The sequence below is a fragment of the Myxocyprinus asiaticus genome, chromosome 6 (genome assembly GCF_019703515.2).
Source record: "Myxocyprinus asiaticus isolate MX2 ecotype Aquarium Trade chromosome 6, UBuf_Myxa_2, whole genome shotgun sequence".
Classification (NCBI taxonomy): domain Eukaryota; kingdom Metazoa; phylum Chordata; class Actinopteri; order Cypriniformes; family Catostomidae; genus Myxocyprinus; species Myxocyprinus asiaticus.
This window is the reverse complement of record NC_059349.1, coordinates 25,478,744-25,497,428: the sequence shown is the minus strand read 5'-3', so window position 1 is coordinate 25,497,428 and position 18,685 is coordinate 25,478,744. Positions and strand designations below refer to the sequence as shown.

At 37.4% G+C, this 18,685-nt stretch overlaps 2 protein-coding genes across 4 annotated transcripts; one reads left to right on the top strand and one right to left on the bottom strand.

Moving 5' to 3' along the window:
• Positions 1–589: 589 nt before the first annotated feature.
• riok1 (RIO kinase 1 (yeast)) lies at positions 590–11,714 on the top strand. Of its 3 annotated transcripts, XM_051700762.1 has the most exons (18): positions 596–764; positions 1,032–1,071; positions 2,729–2,936; positions 3,125–3,215; positions 3,687–3,756; positions 3,870–3,912; positions 5,673–5,765; positions 5,893–6,005; positions 6,091–6,171; positions 7,853–7,939; positions 8,031–8,168; positions 8,324–8,427; positions 8,540–8,646; positions 9,266–9,331; positions 9,835–9,954; positions 10,048–10,101; positions 10,998–11,138; positions 11,231–11,714. In XM_051700762.1, the coding sequence occupies exons 1-18, from the start codon at positions 743–745 to the stop codon at positions 11,339–11,341; spliced, it is 1,689 nt and encodes a 562-aa protein (XP_051556722.1). In that variant the 5' UTR covers positions 596–742; the 3' UTR covers positions 11,342–11,714. The 3 variants fall into 3 exon arrangements, with proteins under 3 accessions (XP_051556723.1, XP_051556721.1, XP_051556722.1); XM_051700763.1 differs by lacking the exon at positions 1,032–1,071 and having other exon boundaries at positions 590–764; XM_051700761.1 differs by lacking the exon at positions 1,032–1,071 and having other exon boundaries at positions 590–764; positions 2,711–2,936.
• Positions 11,715–11,977: 263 nt separating this feature from the next.
• On the bottom strand, positions 11,978–17,784 carry LOC127442609 (LIM zinc-binding domain-containing Nebulette-like). Its single transcript, XM_051700764.1, has 7 exons — positions 17,422–17,784; positions 17,179–17,273; positions 15,528–15,612; positions 13,988–14,095; positions 13,629–13,806; positions 12,981–13,099; positions 11,978–12,419 (listed from the first exon to the last, which is right to left on the bottom strand). Exons 1-7 carry the CDS (start codon positions 17,488–17,490, stop codon positions 12,243–12,245), a joined length of 831 nt encoding a protein of 276 aa, XP_051556724.1. The 5' UTR covers positions 17,491–17,784; the 3' UTR covers positions 11,978–12,242.
• Between the last annotated feature and the right edge of the window lie 901 nt (positions 17,785–18,685).

Genomic DNA, 18,685 nt, shown 5'->3' with positions numbered 1-18,685 from the left:
TTTAAGGCTAGTGAGTGGATGTTCTTAAAGTAGTTTGAGGGTTGTAGGTCACATGACCAAGGAGCTATTGGATTTAACACATTTTAATAAATAATTTAAAATAGTGCAAGATGTACATCTACAAAAACAAAGTGTGTGCAATATGTGTATCTTCCATTGGGTCAGCTAGAACCAGTTTTGAAAGTTTTTGGTGTAATGGGTAAAGAGCTACTGAAATTTGAAAATTAGATTTGTCACTATGTTGACAGTCCCTAAATGCTGTTGTGTGGACACAAGGAAAACTACAGGTGAATATCTGTCGAATATCCAACCTGAAACTGTCTTTACCTCGGTGTCACAAAATGTGTCTTGGTCTAATGAAATTGTGTAGTGTGAAACTGTGTTGAATTTCTTTGAATTGTAATTCAGTAAATTTCACTTCCTTTCATTTCAATTAGCAAATTCAATTCGAATTCCAACTCATGAACTGAAAGTTAATTCTGAAATGTGCACAGCCCTGCTGTGAGCTATACTGTATCTTCTCGCTTATTTTGCTTCGCGGAATCTGCCTTTGTGCCTTCTCGGCACCCTTACCCATGTTGCCCGGAAAAGAGTGTGCATGGCCTGCCTGCTGTTGGTTTCTGAGCGTGTGTTGATATTACCTGTTAGTCAAGCTATATTTTAAAGGGTTCAGCCACGTTTCTTTTTTCCGGACATTTGAATTTGTGTACCATGATGTCTCAGGTTGTACCAGGGCAGTTTGATGACGCGGACGAAACAGGGAGGTATGAAACTTGACTTTCATTAATTGTTTTGTGTAACATATTTAGAAATTCGCTGACTATGAGAGTCCTTCTACATTCACATGTGACGACACAAAATATTTGACCTGATTTTACATATTTCTGCCAGAGGTTTCTTTCAGAGTATAATATACCAGTAACTCCTAAAGAATCTGCTACAGTTATGGGAGCTAATCCATCTGGTATTTGTATGCGTTTTAAAAATAATAGCCCCTATATATGTCAATAGCTTCCTTTCCTGAACCACAGGAACATCTGCTATACTGAAACCAAAGGGAGAAACCATAAAGTAAGAATTTTATTCATTGAGAACCTTATTTCTGTCCCACCTGTAATTTCATATTGGTGTAACCTATTTGATAGTTTAAATTGAATAAAAAAAATTGGTCCATGCAGCAACATTTTTTCCCTCACTAATAAAGCAAAAGAAATATCTTTTAAGTTGATCCATAAGTTTTACCCTGTCAGATTATTATTATTTGTTTACATTTAGAACTGACATTGACACAAAATGTTCCTTTTGCCAGAACTACACTGAAACTCTTTTCCATTTATTTTGGTCAACTTTGGGAAGATATTAGTTTGTTTATTACGAATAATATCTTGCAAGGATTTTCAATGCAATTTAAAAATGCTATCTTTGGGTATTTTATGTCTGATCCCAAAAAAAGAAAGTGCTTGCTTTACTATAAATTTAATTAGCTTCTTATGTAAATTTTACATTCATACAAGCACATTTTCAAACAAATTTTCTGTATTTTTAAAAGAGATGAAACATTATTTGAATACGATATCACTCTCTATTAACAAAAAAGCACTTAGAATAATTACAATTTGCACTGCCTTTATATTCTTTACCTTAATAGATGTATAGATTATTATTTTCTTTAATGCCCTCTTTTTTATTTTTTTCTCTCTATTTTTTCCTTTCCTGTCTGATATGTTTTTTTATTTTATTTTTTCCATGTTATTCCTTCAATTGATAATTGTTGTATCAACAACATGTCGTCGTCTTCTTATTGTAATATGCTGAAAGAACTTTAATAAAATAAATAAATAATTAAAAAAAACGGATTATATAATTTTATCAAACTCTTACAAACTTTCGGTCCATCCAAGGCAGATTAAGAAATAATATTTAAACTGCCACTTATTAAATATCATTCCGCTTATTTCACTTGCTAACGTCAAGAGTACTTGAAATTAGTGTTCGTTAAAGGGATAGTTCACCTAAAAATTAAAATTCTCTAATCATTTACTCACCCTCATGCCATGCCAGATGTGTATGACTTTCTGAACACAAATGAGAAAAAAAAAGAAAGAAAAAAAATCTCAGCTCTGTAGGTCCATACAATGCAAGTAAATGGTGATCAGAACTTTGTAGGTCCAAAAAGCATATAAAGGCAACGTAAAAGATTCCAGTGGTTAAATCCATATCTTCAGAAGCAGTTTGAAGTGTGGGTGAAAAACAGATCCATATTTATGTCCCTTTTTTTTTTTTTTTTTTTTTTAATAACTATAAATCCTCCTCCCAGCCGAGCAGGTGGTGAAAAAATATGCACAAAGAATGTGAATTGACAAAAAAAAAAGAAGAATGTGAGTAAAAAGTGAAGATTTATAGTAAAAAAAGGACTTAAATATTGATCTGTTTCTCACCCACATGTATCATATCGCTTCTGAAGATATTGATTTAACCACTGGTGTCATATTAATCACTTTTATGCTGCTTTTTATATGCTTTTTGGACCTTCAAAGTTCTGGTTATGGACCTACAAAGCTGAGATATTCTTCCAAAAATCTTCGTTTGTGTTCAGCAAAAGAAAGAAAGTCAGACACATCTGGGATCACATGAGGGTGAGTAAATTATGAGATAATTTTCATTTTTGGGTGAATGATACCTTTAAATTAACCTTGTTTTTACATGAAAGAAATATGATATTTCACAGCGAGTCTGAAATCAGCCACATCCCTGACAAGCCTTCGCTGGAGAACCGACTCAATGAAGTTACTTTACACTCTGATAAACAAGACAAAAACGAGGAGGACTATGATGATGATGATGATGATGAAGAGGATGATGAATGGGATTGGAATGAATCAGGAGGAGACTTCACCAAGCGCTACACTGCAATGAGAACAGGGAATACTCAGCAGGTATTCACTGAACACAACACAAAAGGGTGATGATGACCACAAAAGGGTGATTGAAATTATAATGGCTGACTATTGTCAGCAACCTTTTGTTTCTAGAAATTGTGACAGATTGTGTTGAATGTACAGTATATGATGAGATAACAGTATGTTTCATTATGTGTCTGTTCTGTTTCTTTTTTCATAACCAGGCTAATCGTCAAAGTTCTCATAATAAGTCCTTGAAAATGTCGACTCCGTCAGACAAGGTCCTGAGAAAATTTGAAAACAAAATAAACCTTGGTGAGCCCACTATACTTTTTTTATCCTTGCCAACAAATTAAAGCATCAGTGAAATGAAGGCAAGGTTTTAAGGTACTGTTCAGCCAAAAATGAAAATTCTGTCATCATTTCCTCGCACTCCAAACACGTATGACTTACTTTCTTCCATGTAACACAAAAGCAGATATTTTGCATTGTGTTAGTCTCAGTCACCATTTATTTTGTATCGCATCTTTTTTTTCATACAGTGGAAGTGGATGATGACTGAGACTAACATTCAACTTAACATCTGCTTTTGTGTTCCACAGAAAAAAGAAAGTCATACATGTTTGGAGCGTGAGTAAATGATGACAGAATTTTTATTTTTGGGTGAACTATTTCCTTTTACATGTATAGTATACAGAAGATTTAATATACTTATTGGAACTTGGAATGTAGAAAAATATATTCTGTGTCATTCTCAGTCTTAAGTCTGTTTGTTTTGTTTCACAGATAAATTGAGCTATGCAGATTCTGTAATCAATAAAGTCACTGTGATGCAAAAACAGAGGGAAGCAGACACGTATGTAATCTTTCTCATAACCTCTTAGATATGATTTTCATTAATGTTTAAGGTTTTAAACCTTAAAAATTCTCATCCTTTTGATAATAAAATCCCCATTTTTTTCTGTGCAGGTTTCGAATAAAGGACAAGTCAGACAGAGCTACAGTTGAACAGGTGCGTGTTATGACTTCTCTAATAACTTGGACTTGAAGGAATATTCCGGGTTCAATACCAGTTAAGCTCAATCAACAGCATTTTTGGCATAATGTTGATTACCACAAAAATTTATTTTGACTCGTCCGTCCTTTTCTTTAAAAAAAGCTTAAATCTGGGTTACAGTGAGGCACTTACAATGGAAGTGAATGGGGGTCAATTTTTTAACATTAAAATACTCACAGTTTCAAAAGTATAGACACAAGACAAACAATATGCATGTTAACATGATTTTAGTGTGATAAAATCACTTACTAACCTTTTCTGTGTAAAGTTATAGCCTATTTGTTATAGCCAACAAACCCTAAAATGACTGTAAAAAAAAAAATAAAATAAATAAATGATTTAAAGAACTTTACAGCTCAAATAATACATGAGTTTTAACAGAAGAGTTAATGTAAATGCTTTTTTAAATTCTAAACTTTACTGTAATGGATTCACATGATGGGCAAGGAGGCAGCGGACCCAGCTGAGCAGTCAACGTAAACTTTTAATAAACAAATGAACAAAACACAACATAAAACTGCTTTCCAGCTTAACACAAAACACACACACAAGACTGCTGCATGCGTCTCTCTTTCTCCCGAACTGGCATCCTCGGCTCCTCTTTATCCCTCTCCTGGCTGATTGGGCTGATTCAGCGCCGGGCGTCCATCATTACGGCCCGGTCACACCCTCCTCCTCGTCACATACCCCCAACGCCCTATTCAGGCCGGGGAAACCTCCAGCCTAACTTACTCACCCCCCCCCTTCCTGGAGGGGACGTGTTGCCCTTTCGGCCGTCCTTCCGCTGGCTGGTCTTCCCCGCCTCCTGGGAATCTGAGTAGGATGAGGGGAGGGAAAGAGTGAGTGAGTGAGTAAGTGAGGTGAGTGAGTGAGTGAGTGAGTGAGAAAGAGAGAGAGAGAGAGAGAAAGAAAACTGGCTCGCCGGTCCCTGAACATGCTGTTGACTGGTCCTCAACCAGCTGTGCAGCGGTCCTCTGTGACGCCGGGCGATGGCACCTGGACCTCGCCTCCCGGCAGACGTCAGCTGCTCCTCCACTTCCCGGTGGACAGCAGTGGCTCCTTCGTCTCCTGGCTGACGGCAGCAGGCTCCTCCGCCTTCTGGCAAACCGCTGCAGTACCACCGGACCATACCTCCTCGGCGTCGAGGGCTTTCCGACAGCGCATCCCTCCTCCTTCCCGGGTTTCGGCACCAATGTAACGGATTCACACGATGGGCGAGGAGGAGGTGGGAATCGGAAGAGCAGTCAACATAAACTTTTAATAAACAAATGAACAAAACACAACATAAAACTGCTTTCCAGCATAACACAAAACACACACACACAAGACTGCTTCGTTTGTCTCTCTCTCTCCTGAACTGGCGTCTCCAGCTCCTCTTTATCCCTCTTCCGGCTGCTTGGGCTGATTCAGTGCTGGGCGTCCATCGTTATGGCACGGCCACACCCTCCTCCTCGTCACATTCACATTTCTGCCTTTAAACACTCCAAAAATTGGCCCCATTCACTTTCATTGTAGGTGCCTCACTGCAACTTTGATTTTTTGATGTCAAAATAATTTTTTGTGGTAATCAACATTATGCCACAAGTGCTGTCGATTGAGCCTAACTTGTATTGAACCCGGAATATTTCTTTAAGTATAAATAGTATAGAAAAGGTCTATTTTTTTGTGTTTGTGTCGTAATTTTATTCAGTGTGTGATTTTGTGTGATGGCACAGGTTTTGGACCCCCGTACACGTATGATTCTATTCAAGATGCTGAGCAGAGGGGTCATTTCAGAGATCAATGGCTGTATCAGCACAGGCAAAGAGGCATGCTTTTCTGAATGACATAAAAAATGTCCATTAAAGTCTATGTTAGTTGTTCTACTTGGTGAACAACTAGGAAGGCTAACTGCTAATGTTGCTTTTTATGTCTTATCTGTGTTTTCTGCCACAGGCGAATGTCTACCATGCAACTAATGCTAAAGGAGAAAGCAGAGCCATCAAAATATACAAAACTTCAATTTTACACTTCAAAGACAGAGATAAATATGTCAGTGGGGAGTTCAGGTAAGACTAATGCATTTGTTCAGGACTTTAGTCTTACTGATGTGTGCCGTTCAACAGTGAAATTCTATATTTGATCCCAATTAAGGTTCCGCCATGGCTATTGCAAAGGCAATCCTAGAAAAATGGTACGCACTTGGGCGGAGAAGGAGATGAGAAACTTGATCAGGTGAACTGTACTATGCATCTTTTTAATGAACATAATTCACCACATGTCATATCATTGCTTAAAATCATGTTTGAAATATACACTTGTGCTCAAAAGTTTGCATACCCTTGGAGAATTCGTAATATATGTACCATTTTTAAAGAAAACATGAGTGAGCAGGCAAAACACATTTATTTCTTATGGGATTCATATTCAACTGTAGGTTATAACAGAATGGCACAATCATAAAACAAAACATGGCAACAAAGTAAAAATGAAATGACCCCTATTCAAAAGTCTGCATACCCTTAGTTCTTAATACTGTGTATTGCCCCTTTTAGCATCAATGACAGCGTGCAGTCTTTTGTAATAGTTGTCTATGAGGCCCAAAATTCGTCTTGGCAAAATGCCTACAGGTCATGCAAAGTCTGTGGTCATCTTGCATGAACCGCATGTTTGAGATCTCCCCAGAGTGGCTTGATGATATTAAGGTCAGGAGACTGTGATGGTCACTCAGAACCTTCACCTTTTTCTGCTGTATCCACCGGAGGGTCAACTTGGCCTTGTGCTTAGGTGTCATTGTCATGCTGGAAAGTCCAAGAACATCCCATGCGCAGCTTTCATGCAGAAGAATGCAAATTGTCTGCCAGTATTTTCTGATAACATGCTGCATTCATCTTGCCATCAATTTTCACAAGATTCTCTGTGCCTTTAGAGCTCACACCCCCCAAAACATCAGTGAGCCACCACCATGCTTCACAGTGGGGATGGTATTCTTTTCACTATAGGCCATGATGACCACTCTCCAAACATAGCGCTTATGGTTGTGACCATAAAGCTCTATTTTGGTCTTGTCACTCCAAATTACAGTGTGCCAGAAGCTGTGAGGCGTGTCGAGGTTGTCGGGCATATTGTAACCAGGCTTTTTTTGTGGCATTGGCGCAGTAAAGGCTTCTTTCTGGCAACTTGACCATGCAGCTCATTTTTGTTCAAGTATCGTCGTATTGTGCTCCTTGAAACAACCACACCGTCTTTTTCCAGAGCAGCCTGTGTTTCTCCCGAGGTTACCTGTGGGTTTTTCTTTGTATCCCAAACAATTCTTCTGGCAGTTGTGACTGAAATCTTTCTTGGACTACCTGACCTTGGCTTGGTATCAAGAGATCCCTGAATTTTCCACTTCTTAATAAGTGATTGAACAGTACTGACTGGCATTTTCAAGGCTTTGGATATCTTTTTATATCCTTTTCCATCTTTATAAAGTTCCATTACCTTGTTACGCAGGTCTTTTGACAGTTCTTTTCTGGTCCCCATGGCTCAGTATCTAGCCTGCTCAGTGCATCCACAGACACTAATTGCAATTTATAAAGCCACAGGTGTGGGATATTAACCTTTAATTGCCATTTAAACCTGTGTGTGTCATCTTGTGTGTCTGTAACAAGGCCAAACATTTAAAGGTATGTAAACTTTTGATCAGGACCATTTGGGTGATTTCTGTTATCATTATGATTTAAAAAGGAGCCAAACAACTATGTGATAATAAATGGCTTCACATGATCACTATCCTTAAATAAAAGACTGCATGATCAGTCATATTTTCAAAATCGATGCCAAAATTTCACAATTTCCCAGGGTATGCAAACTTTTGAGCACAACTGTATGTTGCCATGGCATTTGTCACTAATACGGATCTGTTTAACTGAAGACTACAGACAGCACAGATTCCAAGTCCAGAGCCCATCATTTTGCGGAGCCACGTCCTTGTTATGAGCTTTATTGGTCAAGATGAAATGTATGTACAAACTGATTCTCCACAATTACAGATACAGAAATACTTCTCAGCAACACTTTCAGCTTTTTCTAAATGTTGGTGTCTTCCTCAGGCCTGCCCCTCTGCTGAAGAATGCTGTCCTCTCTGAATCCAAAGCCCGGGAACTCTACCTACAAATCATCCAGAACATGAGAATAATGTACCATGAAGCACACCTGGTCCACGCCGACCTTAGCGAATTCAATATGCTGTAAGCCTACATGATATGATGCACACAGAGTTTTCAACCATCAGTTTGTGTTTGTTGTTGTTAAGTTGTGATCAGTGAAAAGCATTTAAACACTGAGCATGTATTATTTGAACATAGTAGTTGCTGTATTTTGAAATGATCCTTTGGTTTTGCAGGTATCATAATGGAGAAGCCTATATTATCGATGTTTCTCAGTCTGTTGAGCATGATCACCCTCATGCATTGGAGTTTCTTCGCAAAGATTGCAACAATGTCAATGGTAAGTATGTGGAACCTGGTGTACGTTAGCACAATTGACAAAGATCTCGTTGATATTGATGTCAACAGAGATTTATTAGCTATTAATTCATTTATTTACCTAATTCCCTCAGACTTCTTCCAGAAACATAATGTTGCTGTTATGACTGTACGGGAGTTGTTTGAGTTTGTCACAGACCCCTCCATCACAAGTGACAACATTAATGAGTACATGGATAAGGTCAGTTAGTAGTTATAATGATGCATTATCACTAGTGTCACTGAGAGTCTGTCTTTTTCTCTCCTATTCCTGTCACTTTTTGTATCCTTCATACATTTGTTGTAGCATTGCTCTGGTATTGTTTTTTTTTATTTATTATTATTTATTTTTATCCCTTTTTCTCCCAATTTGGAATGCCCAATTCCCACTACTTAGTAGATCCTTGTGGTGGTGTGGTTACTCACCTCAGTCCAGGTGGTGGAGGACAAGTCTCAGTTGCCTCCGCTTCTGAGACAGTCAATCCGCGCATCTTATCACGTGGCTCGTTGTGCATGACGCCGCGGAGACTCTGCATGTGGAGGCTCGTGCCACTCTCCACGATCCACGCACAACTTGCCACACGCCCCACTGAGAGTGAGAACCACTAATCGTGACCACGAGGAGGTTACCCCATGTGACTCTACCCTCCCTAGCATTGAGACCTGGCTGGAGTCACTCAGCACACCCTAGATTCGAACTAGCGACTTCAGGGGTGGTAGTCAGCATCAATCCTCGCTGAGCTACCCAGGCCCCCCTGCTCTGGTATTGTTGTGTGGCTATAGTATGTGTTCATCTAACATATGTTTGTGTTTAACTGCAGGCAATGGAGATGACATCTGAGAGAACTGCAGAGGAAAGATCCAATCAGGACAAAGTTGATGAAGAGGTGCATTTATTTTCAACCACTCTGAGGTGTCTTCCAGACCAAATGCGTACTTGCGCTAAAAAGTAGATTTTAAATTTAAAGTAGAAAACATAAAAGTAGAACAGAATGCAGGTGTCTCGAGACACGTTTTTTAAATTATAAATGAAATAAAATATGTATTTAAAAAATAACATTTAAAATAAATTAAAATTTTTTTCTTTTTTTTTTTTTTTTATCTGACACGGAATTTAAACGTGTGGCATTCCTGTGAGAGACGCTGAACAATCTAGTGCATGTTTACGTAGAAAAACAAATGCTTAGCTGGGATATGTGAAAAAAGAATTTCACTGTATATGTGCAAAAATGTATAATGTGTGATAAATAAAATTAAAACAATTAAAACAAACTTAAAAATCCATTTGGTGTGAATGGCCCCCCTAGAAATCATACAAGTAAAACATGTCATCTTAACATGTCTTTATAATGTCACAATTAACAATTCACATGTGGATCTGTCTCATTAGGTGTTTAAGAGAGCCTACATTCCACGCACGCTTAATGAAGTCACTCATTACGAGAGGGATGTGGACACCATGTTGAAGAAAAAAGAGGAAAAGTCTTCTGAAGATGCACAAAATGACAATGTACGTCTCAAAGCCCTCAATGAACAACATTAAACTAGTGGTGTGAGTGTTGTTAGCCGTGACTTAAATGCAGATACCTGTTTTCCATTATAGATTCTATACCAGACAGTAACTGGCCTTAGGAAGGACCTTTCAGGTGTGCAAACGGTAAGGAGAATCAATTCTTTTGTTTTGTTTTAAACAACACCATTCGGGGTATTTAAAGGAATGTTACCCAATACCAAATGTTGATTACCACAAAAAATAATTTCGACTCCTCCCTCTTTTTCTTAAAAAGGCAAGAATCGAGGTTACAGTGAGGCACTTACAATGGAAGTGAATGGGACCAATTTTTTGAGGGTTTAAAGGCAGAAACGTGAAGCTTATCATTTTATAAAAGCACTTACATTAATTCTTCTGTTAAAACGTGTATTATTTGAGCTGTAAAGTTGTTTAAATTGTAATTTTTACATTCATTTTAGGGTTTGTTGACATCATCATGGCAACGAAGTTGTAAAATTGGATATAACTTTACACAGAAAAGGTTAATAAGTGATTTAATCACACTAAAATCATGTTTACATGCATATTGTTTATGTCTTGTGTTTATACTTTTGAAACAGTGAGTATTTTGAAGTTTATGGATTGGCCCCCATTCACTTCCATTATAAGTGCCTCACTAGAACCCAGATTTTTGCTTTTTTTTTTTTTTTTTAAAGAAAAGCAGGGGCAATTAAAAATAAATGTTTGTAGTAATCAACATTATGCCACAAATGTTGACAATTGAGCAGAACTTGTATTGAACACGGAAAATTCCTTTTAAGCTGCATTCAATTTAAGGCACCTTATCTGTCCAAGCTTTTTTTTTCTTCTCTTTTTTTCTATTATTTGACTAGAAAATCTGTGCGACGGTCTCTTTGGAGTTTTCATTGCCCACATAGCAAGTGGGAGGATTAAGGCAGCATCTCCAAAGGAGAATATAAACAACGATAGCAGCCAGACTCAAATGTCATGAAAATGAGAGACCTTATAAAAAATGCTGTCCTTGAATGTTTATACAACAGGTTCCCTCGATATTGGAAGATTCCACAAAGGATGGGAGTGCAGAATCTGAGGAAGATGATGATGATGAGGAGACGGAATCAGAGGAGGAAGACACAAAGGAGTGTGGCAGCCAAAGTGAGGCAGCACCACAGGACAGAAAGGTACCAATCACCGTTTAGCTGGCTATTGGAAACCACAAACTCTTTGTTTTGAGTGATTGTGAAAATAAGTTTTCCATTTCTGTATCTTTCAGGAAAGAAAAAAATTGGTTAAAGATGCTCAGAGGGAGAAAAGAAAAAATAAGGTGCCAAAACATGTGAAAAAGCGCAAGGAGAGGGTTTCCAAAATGAAGAAAGGAAGATGAAGACAGTGAAGCCAAACGTTTGCCTAGTTTTTCTGTATGCCGCTACGTCTCATACACAGTGCATGAGGCAGAAATGTAATCATCAGCAGACACGTATCCTTGTGCGTTGCCTGGAATTGACTGCACTAAAAAGTATCCTAAAGCAGTTGTAGTGCACGTGCATCGCTCATAAATGGATTATCCTTTAAAAGGCTATAACTCTTGATTGTGCGCAAGACGTAACGGCAGGTGAAAAAACAAAGCATATCTGCGGTTACAACAGAAACGCTGACTTGTGGAGTTAAATCAGGGCAGGGACATAATAAGTGCTGATGAAATGTCAGTACCCTAACAATTATACACATATGCTATCAGCATCATCAGCTGATAAATTGCAATTTGTTTCATAAAAGTTCTTATCGTTTATTAAAATTATTTATTTTAATAAACTTTCATTGTCTCTCTGATCACATAGCTTGAATGGGAGTGTTCTGTTTTCCTGTAGACTGACAATTCAATTGTAAAATTTTTGTTGTAGTGGTCTGTTTAATACACTTTGTGCATAACAGTTTACGCAAGTATACAAGGCAACACTGACATGCTTTAAAAATTGTTTCAGATTTGATAAAGTGACAAAATCCTCTTAACAATCCTCTGTACATCTTGTCTCTTCACAAATTTCACAATTTATTTCAAAGTAAAGACCATATTGGTACAAAACTATTCATTGCATTACGTACATTCACTTACTAGGACTACAGTGTAATAAAATGAGACACTTATTAAAAACACTTACAAAGTGGGACAATTTGCACTATTAAAATAGAGATCTACCTGTGTCCGTTTACAAGCGTTTAATACCTGTAAACAATTAAGCTGTGAAGTTTAATTTGAGGCTCAGTGGGTGGAAGATCTCAGACACCTAGCGAATGCCCTCTACGTAGTTGGCAGGCAACATTCCCGATCTCCCTGTCCGCTGCACTGTTCCATACATCCAGCCTTCATCAATCGGCTGCACGTTCTGAATGATATCTCCATCTCGAAATGATACCTCATCATAATCCTGCGCCGTATAGTCATACAGGGCCCTATATACAGTCTGGAGGCCAAGTTAGTGCACGTTAATACATTTATTTCATACAGAATCATTTATTTATACAGTATTTAACATTATCAAATAAATTTTAAAAAGAAAGAATGATATTAGCCAAAAGTGAATGCAACAGAACAGTGTTTTCCAATTATTATTTATTTTATTTTTTTTTTCTTATATAGTACCACCATCAATTGACTCCAAACCAGAAATGTGTTCCTTTTAACTCATTATAGTACACATCATTTAGCATTATTTTCTAATGAGGTAGTTCTCCATTATAAATGTGGGATATAATATGGTTTTCATTATAAATGAGTGTTTTCCACACAAATTTATTCAACTTTAACTCTACATTCATTAGTTTCTTTCCTTAAAAAACTAAAAATCATGAGATTAATCAAGATGTGTTTCAATCTCTCAGTAGTTTTAAAAGTAGCCCTTATATTTTAAAGTCAAAGTTTCTGTTTCATAGGTTTAACATAGCAAGTACTTCAAGGAGTGCACATATCTGTGCCCGGGAATCACTGCTTTAGAAAATAGAATAATATTTAATGGAGGACTCACCATGCTTGTGTGTTGTGACCTTAGTTGCAGTGATCTCAGTGAATGCATGCTGGTCTGATGCATGTAGCTGTGCCCATGGGTGTGGCTGCTGGGATAGTATGCACCAGGAAGTACAGGTGCTAAAAAAACAAACAATAATTACATCAGGACACACTGCTCATAATGATAACAGTCTGGTTTTACTGTACTTTGTTTTTCATCTAATTGGGTTGGTGGACAATTATCAGGATTTCGGCATAAATTATAAAAAAGAAAATGCTGTTATCATTTACTCACCCTCATGTTGTTCCAAACCAGTTTAACTTTATTTTTTCTGCGGAACACAAAAGGAGATGTTGGTGATCTCTATTTTGTTTTTTTTTTCCCATACAATAAAAGTGAATAGTGACTGAGGCTCCTTTTGTGCTTGATGGAAGAAAGAAATTCATACGTGGGTGAGTAAATGATAACAGAAATCAACTATCTCTTTAAGTAATCATATCTTTTATCGAGATGTTTACTTTTAAGGGACATTTTAAGGCCATCACAATTTTGTTCTTACATTGTAATCTTGACATTATCTAGGGTATACTGTTTTTTTTTTTTTTTTTTTTTTTTTTTTTTTTCTTCCACCAGGGGTTAGGTTTGAGCTCACATTGGAGAACTAACCCACAATGACACCAGGTCTTCGGTCCGCCTCCATGATGTACTGGTGGACACCCTTTTGTGTGCTGTTCACCATCATCTCATGGTTCGGTTTCATCTGAGCCTGTACCAGGTACGTCCCTCGCATTCCCTGAGTGACCCCATGCAAACCTGACATCTCAAAATCCTTATGGTACTTTGCCTGCAGAATAGAGATGTCACCTGTTGTTTCTGTACATGTACATCCATTAAATCCCACTATGTCTACTTGTAGGTGTGACTTATATTGGTATAATGAATGCTTACATGTCCAGCATTCTAATCAATCAATAGTACATTTTTGCTATTTTATTAAATTAGTATATCTGCAATTTCCAGCATACATTACTAATCTGATCTTGGGTCTTCCTCAGTCTCTGTGACTCTGGAGTATCCAGGACAAATTTAAGGCCACGACCCTTGCTTTGTTCAAAATCCTTCCTGTACTTGACCTGTAGAACAAAGGGGAAAAAAGTTTACAGTTTCTAAAGAAAATATGAGCGGTACCTGTGCAAAACTTGCCACCACAGTTCTAGGGTGTTGTGAGTGGTTTGGTTGCTAAGGTGTAGCTAGGGTCAAGCTGGTTGATTTCTACTCAAGTCAAAAGAGCCCACCCGCAAGTCTCTTATGACATTTTGATGCTAGATATGGGTTAGAGCCCTCCTTCAATGTAAATCTATGGGATTTTCACCCATTTTATGGTTTGCTAGGTGAAATGTATAAGTCTACTCGCTTAACATAATAGCACACCTCTCCTCAAAAGGCTGCACGATTTGAGCTATTATGTCCGTAGCGCAAATGGTGCAGGATAAGCTGCACACCTTAGCGGGTAATTCTCACAAAACTTGTCAAGAAAATGTCCTGTTAATATTTAACCCCAAATTAATACAAAGAAAATAAGAAATTATGTTTTGCATAAAGAAAATATACATTTAGGACCATTAAGATTTTTTGCATTGTGACATTTATTTTCTATACACCTAAAACACATTTTACCCTCCAAATCTCATTGCCGCAATCAGAGGGTTTACTTTTAATATTCCCATCATTTTCAGTGATTATTCTCATTTCTGTATCAATCTTTTTTTTCTTTTTTGTCAATTAAAATGTACATTTACTGTATTACTGTAAAAAAAAAAAAAAATGCTGTTGTACAAGGATTTTTTTTTTATTTTTATTAAACTCGACAAAAATGAAAGGCAAGGGAGTACTACTGGGATGTAAAAATAGTTAAAATATAATAATGATAATATATTACTTAAATTCTTATGTTGTGGTAATGAGAATGTCATAATGACCATCTTTTGAAAATAGTCATGACTCATAATTTAATCAATATACAGTATTTTGTCAACTAAACACAGAAGAATAGGTAATAGATTTTAAGACACAATGAAATATGAGTGCCATTTAAGCAAAGTACTGAGGAGGGGAAAGTATGCAAGTACACGAAATAGATTTTCATAGTTGCTGACCAATCCCTTAGCAAAATAAAGTTGCTGTCAGATTGCCAGGATTAGGTCTCCCACAGTATGGACTTGGCAGCATCTTGTCTACTGCCAGGTGGAAAAGCTGAGGGGATCTGCCAGTGCACCATGGAGTAGACAGCTGCCTTGCTTTTCGCCATGCTGACCTCAAAGGATCACACCCAGTCCCTCCCTGACATCCAAAACCCTCACTCTGCCATAAATGATTTTATCGTTATGTTATTCCAAGACAATTCCAAGATGTTCTTTGATATTTCTGTACTACAATAGCTACAAATAACATTACCCCTAGATATATCACACTGTAACTGTGTAGGTGCATTCTAAATATATATTTTAGATGTGTTTACAACCATGCAATTACAAAATAACCTATATAGGGGGCATGTGAGCTTACCTGACTTTGGAGCTCACTTTGCTGTCTCAGCCGTAGGTTCTCAGGGGTGTCTGTCACAATTGTAAAGGTCTGTTTTGGGTAGTGCCTGTTGGGAGAAAGACGTAGATGAAAGACATCTGTGGTGTTTTCAAGCTTCCAAAGGCAGACACTGTTAGGGGCCGTTCAAACCGAACACTATTTGCGTCTGTCCACGCTGTTTTTCAGTTCTTTTCATTTGTAAATTTGAAAAAAGGGTGTCTTTTGACCAGTGCCCCACGTTTTGTGCAAGGGGTTCGCATTTTGCTGTGCCTTTCTGCATTTCCTGCAGAAATAATAATAATTATTATGTAATAAATGAATAACCACTTGCTTGTTCTAAGCAAAATGTTTCATTTTAAAGCTTAGAATCTGGATTTACAATGCATAAAGCTGATCCTACCAATTCCTAAATAATGTTTTTTAATTTGATGACAAATTAGAACTGTTGTCCGCAATATTTGCACATTTGTTGTCACAACAATTATATTCAGAGTTGTTAAAAACATAAAAAAATTAGATTAGATTGACATGTGTTCTATATCTTTGAAAAGGTCTCAATTAGTAAAATGCAACGAGCACTCAGAGGCCAAACTGCAGTGAATATTAGTCTATGAAATTCCCACTGACATAAATATAATAAACAGGAGTGTTTTTTGTCATGTCTTTTTCCTTATTACTTCCTGAAACATACATATAACATAGACCATGACATACTGTAACTTACAGCAGCCTATCCTGATTAAAATGAGCCCAAACACAACATAATATGATAAGTAGATCTTGAAATATTCCTCAAAGAGAATAAAAAGACTATACACAAAAGGGTGCTCAACACAAGGTGTGTGTGTGTGTGTGTGTACACATGTCCGAGGACTTTGTAAATTGGTACTGTCTCATCACTGTCACGACTGCTATGTTGATCGGAACTGCACCCAAGAATTTCACACACCATTGCACTTGTGTATATGGCTGTGTGACAATAAAGTGATTTGATTTGATTTGATTTGATTTGTGTGCAAACACACATCCACATGTGCTCATCTAAAGGATTGGGATGCTCCTGAACACTTAATATTTCTGTAATTTGTAGTCTAATCCATTCATTTACAATGGCCGGTCATTTTTGACCGGGAGCACAACAGGTGTAACAAAGTGAAATAAAACCGATAAAATGTAGAGAAAATGGTCCACATTTTTTGTGTGTGTGATACTATATGTGAACAAAGTCAAGGAATTTTATTCCAACTGGATCAAGCAAGAAAAGAAAAGAAGAAGAAGAAAAAAAAGGCATCTGTGTCAGAATGACTGGAACACAACATAAGGATTAAAAGAACTCCTCGAGACACCTGCATGTTCTTGTTCGTTGGGCAGCGTCTAGCTTTTTTAGCGCAAGAACGCGTTTGATCTGAACGGCCCCTTACACTGTCATAAATATTTTTGACAAACAATTTATAAAAGCTGTAAAATAAATCAAATTAAGATTATCGGTGAACATTTACTTTTATGTACTTTCCATATTACAGCAAATGACATAATGTATAGGCTAAACATGAAAATACTCGTTAAAGGAGAATTATTAAACGTATCTGGACTTTGAAAAAGTAATGAAGGCAAAAGATGGGCAATAACATACGCGTTACAGTAGGGCTTCTTCTCATATCCTTTGTAGTTGTTCATGTTTAGAGTCATTTTACACACCTCACAATGGAAGCATCCTTTGTGCCAATACTATAAGAAAATGTGGAAAGATGGAAACTGCACATGAAGCAATCTAATGAGATATGGCAGATTTATACATGAATGAACGTTGTATTATTATGTAGAATAGGTTAATTCATATATTTCCCTGTAAGTATCGGAAAGTAAGAGAAAATACCTTGTCCAGACAGTTCACTTTTTCTGTTGCGTAGACAATTTTCCCACAGCGCGCGCAATGAGGGTTCATTTTGAAACTGTATCGATGGTCTGGGAAAATAGCATAACTACTTAAATAACTCCGGTAATCACTTACAGGTTGTAAAATGTCTCCCTCCGATTTGCTGCAGGATGCGCTGTGTTTATGTCGCAGAGCATTAAATTCGCTTGGGTCGAGAGTGTTTATCAGCGTGCTGCTTGTCTCGCATTGAGGGTACTGGAGCAAAGATGCGTAAGATTTCACAAAACATCTCCCACTGAGACCGTTGGAGGTGCGTTCAAAGACTGACCGCGGGGAACTGACTATTCTCTAAATGGACAATGAGCCAAAAAAAAAAAAAAAAAGTAGAAAACAAATTTGACCAAATAAAGAGAGGTCATTTTATTTCAGCGGAAAATGTATTTTTATGTTAAATGTCAGATTGTGATAAATAGTTTACAACCAGTTTGTCTTTTAAAAAATCAAAACAACTTTAATTTCCTTATTTTCTCATCAGCTGAACATTTAGGAGACTGTACAAACATGACGCTGTGGTGCACTAAGCGCGTTTTTGTGTCCATCTGTGCTGTTTTTCCACATTTTTCCTGTGTAAACATGCTATGTCTACGTCAGACTTTGACAGGCTCGCTTTTTTTTATTTTCATTTTTTATTTCAGCGTCTATTTTAGCACGAGAACACGTTCGGTCTGAACGGCCCCTAAGGATGTTTTCACACCTAGTTTGTTTGAGCACTCCAAGTGCTCTCAGAGCAGTACAACGTGTATTTGTGAACAACCCAAGTGGTCTCAGACCCCCCTAAAAGGTCCTAAAAGTGAACCATACTGAGACCACCTCGTGGGTCATTTTGTGGTTCGATTGATTTGTGCGATGTGAAAGCGAAGAGGTACCAGTCCGCTTTGCATTTTATGACATAAGTACCTCGTGGCTTGCCATACATAGCTGCATTACATCATATTCCAGTCACAATTTACTGTCCACATATGGGAATTTTAAGCGAATATAGATATACCATGATTACCATGAGGTGTTTTTGTGTCTCATATTCCATTCTTGTATTATTTGAGCACCAAAAATGAACGGACCGACCGCATTCAGAGCAGAGCAGCGCGTTAAGATGAACCGCTTTAAAATGCTCTGTTCGCGTCAAACTCCCACGAAAATACAAGTGAGGGTTTTTATAGTTTCACTTTAATTTTATTTACACACAGTGTAAATGACACACAGG

Coding starts and splice junctions, on each gene's coding strand:
- LOC127442609 (XM_051700764.1), bottom strand. CDS start 17,490: ATGAACCCTCATTGCGCGCGCTGTGGGAAAATTGTCTACGCAACAGAA. Junction 13,807..13,987: donor CCCAAGATCAGATTAGTAAT/GTATGCTGGAAA, acceptor TCTATTCTGCAG/GCAAAGTACCATAAGGATTT. Junction 12,420..12,980: donor GGTCACAACACACAAGCATG/GTGAGTCCTCCA, acceptor CTTGGCCTCCAG/ACTGTATATAGGGCCCTGTA.
- riok1 (XM_051700761.1), top strand. CDS start 712: ATGATGTCTCAGGTTGTACCAGGGCAGTTTGATGACGCGGACGAAACA. Junction 3,216..3,686: donor TGAAAACAAAATAAACCTTG/GTGAGCCCACTA, acceptor TTTGTTTCACAG/ATAAATTGAGCTATGCAGAT. Junction 8,169..8,323: donor CTTAGCGAATTCAATATGCT/GTAAGCCTACAT, acceptor TTGGTTTTGCAG/GTATCATAATGGAGAAGCCT.